Consider the following 10,639-nt stretch of genomic DNA (forward strand, 5'->3'; position numbering starts at 1 on the left):
GCTCATTCCTGTAGCTGGATATCTACCTTTTGTTGGATCAGACTGAACTCTGCAGGAAGGTAGATATCCAGAAACAGGAATGAACACCTCTTACACAATGTGTTTTAAGAACAGTCTTAATTTTGTGGACGGAAAGACAGCAGTCACGATATACAGTGAAACAGGATTATTAAACTTCAAAAAGTGACAGTTTAAAGACATGCAATTGCACGTTTGAAAGTGAAAACTGTTGCACATCCACCAGGTTTGAGTGGTTTCAGAGCAGTTTGTAATAATGTGCAGTACTCAAAGAAATGGTTAACATAAAAATTACAATTTGCTGATAATTTATATTTGTATTTTAGATTGTCATTCCATCATTGGAAGCTCCATTCACTTTAGCCCGAAATAAAACCCTAAAAATCTTAAATTCTGTTCTGATGAAGAAATAAACTATAAATTATCAGCAAATTACAATTTTTTGGGTGAACTGTTCCTTTAATAAGTACTGTTTACATTGTTTATAATGTGCTGTTGATGAATTTTGAGTTTACTTTATGGCGTTTACATTTCTGAACATATTTTGCTATTCATTTTAATAATGGAGTGAGATTTTTTCAGACATGGAATGGTAATAGGAACGTCTGTACCTAATCTGTTCACCGTGTTTTGCCTAGGGATGCAATGTTCAAGTGAAGTCTGTCTCTTCATCACAGTGAAAATACAATACATTAACAATTTAACACTGGTATCAGATTGGTACTCGGTATCGTCCGATAAAGGTCTTAAAGGGAAGGTTCGGAGTAAAATCAACCTAGGCTCCTTTGCACCATGACCTCGTGCCAAACACCTCCCAGAAGCCTTGTTCCCCTTGGTTGAACATTATTAAAGTTAGAGCTTATTTAGAGAGATCAGCCGGATGGCTAAGTGCAGGCGCTAATGGATCCTAGGCTGTTTCTGGTAAATTACCCCACTAATAATGCCCCGAATGGTGCCAAACTTCTACAGTAGTACAAATAGTATGTAATCATAAAACAAGGCTTTGGAAAGTTTGAAAGTACATCAGTAGTTTATTTAAATAACACTTGCCTGACGGCTAATGCTACCGCTAACACAGACGTCGACGTCACTTCAGTGGCTTGGGAAAAGCACGTAAAGGTCCTGGAAGAAAGCGCTGCATAAAGATGTAGTGTAAGGACAAATAATTCATTTTATTCCGAACTGTTAACAACTTACTGTTAACTAATAATTGTTGCAAACTGGTACTACCAACAAAATATGAGTGCATTCCTGGAACTGGGCATTGTTGCACTACATCCTTATGCAGCGCTTTCTGCCAGGACTTTTTTACCTGCTTTTCTCTAATCACTGATGTGATGTGATTTTTCAATGCTTCAACAAATTCTAACTGACCCTCTGATGTCACATGGACTACATTGAAGATGTTTTTCTTATCTTTCTGGACATGGACAGTATAACGTACACACAGCTTCAATGGAGGGACTGAGAGCTCTCGGACTAAATCTAAAAGAGGTCTTACATGTTTGGAACAGCATAAGGGTTAGTTATTAATTACATAATTTTCATTTTTGGATGAACTAACCCTTTAAGGTCATTTTTCGGCTGCTTTCATGCCAATGTCAGGGATTTTCAACCACCACTATGAAACGCTAACTGCTAGCTGCCAGATCTCTAACATCGCATAAATAACTGCTTATATCCATTTTTGTTTTAACTATATGCACTTTTTATTTACCTCGTAACTTACCTTTATACATCAGATAGTCAGATCGTCAGTGCCAAGAGAATATTCCTGCGTCGTGTCGTGGTGAGCTGGATCAAAGAGAGCATGTCAGACCTATTAAAGTACAGAATTTCGCTGTTGGAACGTTATGAAATAATTTCAAATAGGTTAAACGATTACATTACTATTTTGTTGGAAGAATATTTTCTTTTTTTGAAGAGAGAGCATACTTACATGTAAAGTAGCCAGACTGAAGATGGCGCCTTCGTTCTCAGCTGAATAGGTATTTTTACAGTACTTTGCTGTCATATCACAGCAGATAGTTAATAGTCAGTGAGCGAATCCGCATTACTGCGATATTACAGTAAAACAATACACAGTATTTTACTGTAAAAAAAAACAGTTAAATATTGTGAAAGTCTGGAAATATTTTACAGTGTAGTAATTATTATCACTATTATTAAATACTGACATTTTATTTTACAGTGCAGTATGATTACTACAATAGTGAGTTTTTATTGATTTGTTTATTAATATATATTTAAAATAAAGTAAAATAATAGTTTGTTAAAATAATAACAACAAAATATAAATTTTACTTTACTGTTAATCATAACAATTAAACAGATCAATAAAATCTTACTATTGCAATAATCCTATTGAAAAATTAAGACTGTAATAATAAAAATAATAATAATAATAATAATAATAATAATAATAAATACTAGCTACTTATTTTACAATGGAACAGGATTAATCTAGTAGTAACTTATCATTTAAATAATAAAAATACATAATTAATATTTTTGGTTTATATTAAATTTCACTTTATTTTACAATATGATAGGATTACTGCATTTATAACATTTCTTTAATGTTATAATAAAATAGTACAATTAAGTTATTATTTTGATTATTATTAGTAGTATAATACTGATATTTTATTTTATTAATTATAATTGTATTATTTAAATTAAAATCAAAAGTCCATTAAATATATTATTGCAATTTGTATTCAATAAAAAGTCAGTATTTATGAATAATATCAACAAAAATATGAATTTTATTTCAATAACTGCAAGACAATAACTGTTACAATTGAAAATTATACTATTGTAATATAAAATAAAATATGTATTTGTAGTAGTAGTAGAACTGACATTTTTATTTTACAGCAATTTTACAATTTTAATGCATTTATTAAGTTTATATTATTATTATTATTTATTATTATTATTATTATATTACTAAATATTATGCTTTATGTTAAATATACCAATTAAACAAATCAATTAAAGCTATTGCAGTAATCATATTGCACTCTAAAATAAAATGTTAGTATTTATTAATAATAATATGAATAATAGTATTATTATTATACACTAAACCAAAATATTTTATATTGTCATATTTTTTATTAATTATAATAATTATTATTATTAATAGTTAATTATAACAAATTAGAAAATAAATATATTATGATTGCAATAATCCAATTGTACTGTAAAATAAAAAGGGGGGTTTTATTAATAATAATCTAAATAGTAATTGTATAATTAATTTAATTATTAAATAATATTATACATATTGCAATATTTGTTTAATTATTTGTTTAATTGTTAAATATTATTTGAATGACAACAATTAAAAAATCCATCAGAAATGTTATTATTGCAATATTTATTCAATAAAAAGTTAGTATTTATTAAGATTAACCAAAATATGAATTTTATTTTATTATTATAAGAATATAACTGTTATAGTAGTAGAATAAATATACTTACTTTTTATTTTACAGCAATTGTAAATGTTTGTGTGTATTTATTATCATTCTTCTTGTTATCTCTACAAACACAAATCTCACCGTCATAGACGCTCAGCTGATTTACACCAAAACACCTTCAGTTTATTGTAAAAACATGCAGCGTTTTCAAACAGATTTCAGATGGATTTATTTGATGAATGAACAGAGTTTGAGTCTCTTATAACACACATAACATACACACAACACACTTCAACCATCTTCACACATTTGTGATGAGAAGCGTTTATAAATCTGCTGAAAACAAACCAGACGCGTTATTATTATTAACTACATATTCAGTTTACTGTTTTAATTACATCAATTAAACTTAATAAGGTTAGTATATAATAATATATTGATTTTACTTGTATTATAGCAATTAAAGAAATTAAAGAAAATATATTAATTATATATATATATATATATATATATATATATATATATATATATACAAATTATAATTGTATTATTTAAATTGCAATAATATTAATGCAATACCAGTTTTTATGGATTTTTTAATTGTAATGTTTATTCAATAAAATAAACTCAAATATATAATTCATATTTTGGTTATTATTAAATATTTTTTTATTGTATTTATAAAGTATGATAGGATTACTGCAATTATATTTTTTGTTATAATTTGTTATAAAATTATTATTATTATTAAATACTGACATTTTATTTTACAGTGTGTTATGATCACTTCAGTAGTAAGAGTTTTTATTGATTTGTTTAATGGTAAAGCTCAGGTCAGTCTTGTGATGAAATCAATTATATTCACGATACAAACATCAATTCAGATCTGATCTCAAGTTCATTTCTCATCATGTTTTATTATTTATGAACAAAAACCAGAGAGAAAAACTAATGGCATACTTTTCACAAACATGATTCATGAAGAACTTTTCTGTTGAAAGAACATTTTAATAGAAATAATACAAATGATAGTTTTTAGACTACAATAAAAACACAAATGTAGTTTCTCTCTCTCTCTCACACACACACACACACACTGATCTCGCTGTCTCTACGAAGATTTGTGACACATTTATTCTGACTGTTATTTCCGTGACAGAAGTTCAGCTGCAGTATTAATGTCATGAAGAGACTCTATAACATCTCACTGTCACTGGTTTATCATGCAGCTCAAAGCATTATGGGTAGAATCTCTCGTCAGTCTCTGATTCATCAACACAGTTTCACTGATGATTTATAACCAACAGTAAACCCAGGATAGAGCGGCTGAGTGAATGTGGTCTGGACTGTGTGGATGAGGCTCATTGTGTTTTCAGAGACGCTGTAGAAGGACAGAGTTCCTGCGCTGGGATCCACAAACACAACTATTCTACTGATATAATCATTATCATCATCATACACTCCTATTCTCCTGCTGATGGGCTTCACAGAGAGATCAGTCTCTATGTTATTGTGACTGAATGAGTAACTGGAGCGAGAGCAAATCAAACTCCAGGACTGATCATTACGTCCAAACCAACACTCATTACCCCATCCCTTCCTACTGATTGTCTTATATGACACTGATATAAACACATGTCCACTCCACTCAATCTCCCAGTAACAGCGTCCACACACACTTTCTTTACACAACACCTGAGAACACACATCAAATCTGTCTGGATGATCAGGATACGACTGATTCTTCATCACATACGTCGCCTCTCTGTTCTCTTCAGACAAACTGAGTTGAGTGTTTGCTGTGTTTGGATCCAGTGTGAGAAAACAGGCATCTGAACACAAGAACAGAGACATTAATAACACAACAATTACTACTAACTGTGTGTGTGTGTGTGTGTGTGTGTGTGAGAGAGAGAGAGAGAGAGAGAGAGAGAGAGTGTGTGTGTGAGAGAGAGAGAGAGATTTTGATTTTAACAAAACTTTATTAACTTTTTTTTTTTTTTTTTATAATTATAAACACTCAATTATCTCACAACAAACATCCCCCCCTCCTCACAAAAAATAAAACAAAAAACAAATTAAGTACAACACATTGCACATACACAATCATACTCATCACAAAAAGAAAACCAAGTTCCCTTCAGATAACTCACAAAGAGCTCCATTACTGCACAATATTGTTTCAAAAATGTTAAGGCTTTGCATGTTTTTATAGAAGCGAAAATCTATCAGAACTCTAGACTTTACCAAACTTGAAAAGCACACATTGATATCACATGATTCTTGCTGTATTCTTCTTTTTCTGCTGGCATAGATGGCCATTTTAGCTTGCCCAATAATAAAATTCATAAGCTGGCATACAAACCGTTTTCCTCGAGAATATTTGAAACCCAGAATGAAAGTCTCAATATCAAACCCTTCACTCAACCTCCAAAATAACTCTCTTAACTTCGTGAACAAAGGTTCCAATCTGGAACAGTACATGAACGCATGAAAAATTGTCTCCCTTTGTGTACAAAAGGGGCAAGCAGGACTGACTTCTGGATTCAGCAAAGACACGAAAGAATTAACCGCGATGACACCGTGAAGAATTCTCCACTGCAAATCACCTACCCTCTTAGACAAAGGTGGCTTATATAACGATCTCCATTCCGGTCTAACATCATTTCTCAGTCTGAGAACAGAGCGCCATGGTGTGTCAGTTTTTGTTTCAAGAATACTCTTATTAAGAACCAAAACACACACTTTATACAACTTTTTACCTTCACATGACAAGAGATCCAAAGAAAGAGATTCACATGATTTAAAAAAAAGACTAGTACAATCACCAAAATTAGGTTGAACAATTAAACATGGGAAAAGGTCATCAATGTCAGGGGTACTGGCCCCAGTGAAGAAATCATCCAAGAGGCTTTTTTCCTCAGCAGTTAGACAGAGTTTCAAACTAGTCAAAAACTGACAAAATATCCGATCAGACCTAATTCCCAAATGTTTTGAAGCTACATCAAAGTTTTCAAAATTAGGTCCAGTTAAAACCAACAAATGGCCCAAAGTAAACACTCTAGATTTCTGGAGCAAGAAACTAAACCCAGATAGATTACAATGAGCGGTGACATCCAGACGAGCCCCAGAAATTAAGGGTTCTTGAAGTAACCAATGGAGTGAGGAAAAGTTCTCAGTCTTTTGAACTCGAAAAAGACCCCATACTTTAAAGATGCTCTGATAGAAGGCAGGCAGTCCTGATAAATCCAATTTGGTTGTCTTCATTAAAAACAGAGGTTTGTCCAGTCCAAAGCTTCCCACAGTGCGCAAAATGGTGCAACAAACAGCACGCCACCCAATATGCACAGGTCCATCAAGAAATCTCTTCACAAACTGCAACCGAAAAGCAGCACACCTACTTTGTAGATGAATCAGTCCTTGTCCACCCTCTTCCTTAGGAAGAAACAAAATACTTTTTGAAGTCCAATGTAGCTTGTCCCAAAAGAAATTTACCAGAAGAGCTTGAGCTTCCGTTAAAAATTGTGGTGAGGGATCCACACATGCCAGTCTGTGCCAAAGTGAAGAGGCTATTAAATTGTTAGCAATGAGAGCCCGTCCTCTGTAAGACATATTTGGCAACAACCACTGCCATTTGTCCAAACGGCTTTGAAACTTACCTAAAAACCCTTCCCAATTCTTTTGTAAGGCACTTTCATCCCCTAAAAACACCCCTAAATATTTTACGTCCCCTCTTCCCCAAAACAACCCAGCAGGAAGATGAGGTATCCCCTCGGCCCATTGCCCTAAGAGTATTGCTTCACTTTTTTTCCAGTTAACCTTAGCAGATGACAACTGTTTAAAATCTTCAAATAAATTAAATAAAACATGTACATCACTCTGATTGTTGAGTAAAACAACAATATCATCAGCATATGCTGACAAATAAAATTTGTTATCACACACTGGTAAGGACAAACCACACAGTTGACTTCTTATCTGTTGAAGCAAAGGCTCAATGGCCAAAGAATACAACATACCAGACAGGGAACAACCTTGTCTGATTCCCCTAAGGACTCGGAATGGAGCACATAAGCCACCGTTTATTTTCAGCACACTCTCAACATCACAATAGAGTACTCTAATCATATCAACAAAACTTTCACAAAAACCAAAAGCTGATAGAGTACTCCATAAATAAGAATGCTCAACTCTATCAAAAGCCTTTTCTTGGTCCAAAAAAACTAGGCCACAGTTAATATTCAATAATTTAGAAACATAAAAAATATCACGAATAAAAGAAATATTATCAAAAATGGACCTACCAGGAACACAGTACGTTTGATCCGGATGGATGACCTGATCTAAAACACCAGCCAGTCTGTTAGCCAAAGCCTTAGATAAAAGTTTACATTCATTGCAGAGGAGTGAAACCGGACGCCAGTTTCTTATATCAGTCAGGTCCCCTTTTTTTGGGAGTAGGGTGATTACTGCTCTTCGGCAGCTCAACGGCAATCTGCCCTTTGACAAACAGTCATTGAGCACCTCGAGAAGATCTACACCCATCTCTACCCAAAAAGTCTTGTAGAAGTCAACAGGGAGGCCATCTATTCCAGGTGCTCTCCCAGACTCCATACTCTGCAGGGCCTAGTAAAGCTCACCCAGGGTCAGGCTCTTTGAGAGGTCGCCATTGGCCTCTTCTGACACCTTTGGCAGGTTTTCAAGGAAACTGTTCTCCTTGCATATGCCAGACTTCAGTTCACTCCTATACAAATCTTGATAAAAAAGGACTGCTCTCTGCCGAATCTCAGCCGGATCCGATAAAAGCACTCCATTCTCAGAACACAATGCATGGATCAGCCGTTTCTGCCCATTCTTTTTTTCTAGATTAAAAAAATATTTAGATGGTGCATCCATCTGATCTATACTTTGAAAACGTGAACGGACCAAAGCACCTTGTGTTTTATACCCAAGTAGGTCAGACATCTGGGCCTTTTTCTTTGAATAAACTTCTAAAAAACAAGGGTCACCGGTAGAGTGAGCTAAAGATTCAAGTTCAATTATCTCTTTTTCTAAAAAATCTAAGGAACGAGTCAACTCCTTAGTGACATTGAGAGTGTATTGCTGAGTAAACTGCTTTATTTGAACTTTACCCACATCCCACCACTGTTGCACAGAGGAAAAACCAGGCTTTGTTTTCCTATGGGCTTCCCAAAAAAACTTAAAAGATTCTTTAAAAAACTCATCTTGTAACAAATTGTTATTAAAGTGCCAGTAAGCACTCTTTGGCTTAACAGTACTTACAATAAATATACAATGCACCATACTGTGGTCCGTAAAACCCACAGGCGTAATGTAACACCTATTAAAAATACTAAAATGATACTTAAAACAATAAAACCTGTCCAACCTAGCTAAAGACATAACATTATCCCGTGAATGTGCCCAGGTATATTGCCTTTCATCCTTATTTAAAGATCTCCAAACATCACATAAGTCATATTTTTTAATAGTATGTATAAGACGTTTGCGTGAGGCCAAATGTGGCTCCATGTGATTCCTGTCCAAGTTCAGCTCAGTACAATTAAAATCACCACCCAAAAATAAAAATTCCTCAGAACAGCAGTTTTGTAAAGACAAACACAAAGTATCTAAAAATAACATTCTTTCCAAAGGTGCAGCAGGAGCATAGACACACATAAAAACAAACACATGATTTTCAAAACGTGCTCTGACTTTTAAGAGCCTTCCTTTAACAATTTCATCAACATCATATGAAATAGGAACGAAATTCCTATTAAATAAAATAGCAACTCCCCCACTTACTGAGGAATTATGGCTCAAAACAGAGACACCATCAAATTCTCTCCCCCAGTCAGCAGCATTTTTTTGGTCACTGTGGGTTTCTTGCAGAAAAGCAACACTGATATTTCTTTGCTTAATAATTTCGTACACCATTACTCTCTTACGAGCATCTCTAGCGCCATTAACGTTTAGGGTAGCTAAATGGACTTCACTCATTAGTAGGGAGAAGAAAAGTAAGACCAGCCCATATAAATAAAGAGCGTTGATCATCGTGCCCCCCAAATTAACCATCATCGTTACCCAGGGCGATGTTAACATTCCGCACAATTTTCTTTAAGCGGTACACTTCTTTATTAGTGAAGCAGCTCTCTGCCATGAAATTTTTCGTTTTATCGACAAACTGTTTGAGGTCTGGAAAATATTCCTGGACACGCACACCTCTCTTGTTTTTAGTCGCTCTAAGAAATAATTTAATATCATCGAGCTCATAACTGCGACCAATAAAGTCGCTCTGTGAAAGAGATGCACTGGAGTCAGAAGACTCACCATCACTGCCTGTTTCCTCAACATCCTCCTCAACACTTTTCTTGCTAATTTTAGCCTCACTAACCCTGTCGCTCTTTTTTCTTTTTAACGGAGCTTTAAACACCGTCTCTTGAACATCCAAACTAGCGCAATCCGTCTCACAAATCATATCCGAAACCGTGTCCTTAATTATGTTTCCCTGAGGCAGTTCTAAACTTTCTGAAACCACCATATCGTCTTCTAAAATCGCACCGGTGGACTCCGAGTGCGAGTACTCATGCCGCGCAGCGGATGGCCTAGCCACATCCTCAGCGGGAGAACCCGCCGCTGTCGCCGCCACAACAGAGCCCGACTCCGGCAACACCGCCTCGGCAACACCGGTGGCGACAGCCGCCTCAACGCTTGCTGAAATTCCATCTGCAATCGGTGTCTCATTTTCAACATTTTTGTCCGGACAGTTTCGTACTAAATGACCCAGCTGGCTGCAGCCAAAACACTTAATTTTAGCAGTGGTAACAAACACAATATAATCGTAATCATCAACTCGAAAGTTAAGTGACAAATCAAGTTCAGTATCATCATTAACGATCATATAGACAAAACGCCTAAAAGAAACAACATGTTTTAACAAAGGCGAATCGCTACTGATAGAGATCTTCTTTATTCGGGACACTAATTTGCCATACCGCGACAGCGCTTGACTCAGAATGTCATCACTCATGAAAGGTGGGACATTGGATAAAGTGACTCGCTTGGCTGGTAACGCAAGGGGAAGAACGGGGACAAGTTCATTATCAACAACTATCCCCTGTTCTACCAACTCATTGGCTTTATCAATCGAGTCAAGAAAAACCACCACCGCACTGTTCATCCTAGAGGCCGAT

The 10,639-nt window shown here is 34.8% G+C and overlaps 1 protein-coding gene across 1 annotated transcript in view; it reads right to left on the reverse strand.

The window, feature by feature from the left end:
- Nucleotides 1-4,218: 4,218 nt before the first annotated feature.
- LOC113071281 (stonustoxin subunit beta-like) overlaps nucleotides 4,219-10,639 on the reverse strand; it is a 67,975-nt gene continuing 61,554 nt past the window's right edge. Inside the window, exon 5 of the mRNA XM_026244643.1 lies at nucleotides 4,219-5,278. Coding sequence (XP_026100428.1) covers nucleotides 4,719-5,278 — 560 coding nt within the window. The 3' untranslated portion in view covers nucleotides 4,219-4,718. The remainder of the gene's footprint in view (nucleotides 5,279-10,639) is intronic.

The sequence above is a fragment of the Carassius auratus genome, unplaced genomic scaffold (assembly GCF_003368295.1).
Source record: "Carassius auratus strain Wakin unplaced genomic scaffold, ASM336829v1 scaf_tig00006772, whole genome shotgun sequence".
In the NCBI taxonomy this organism is placed as follows: domain Eukaryota; kingdom Metazoa; phylum Chordata; class Actinopteri; order Cypriniformes; family Cyprinidae; genus Carassius; species Carassius auratus.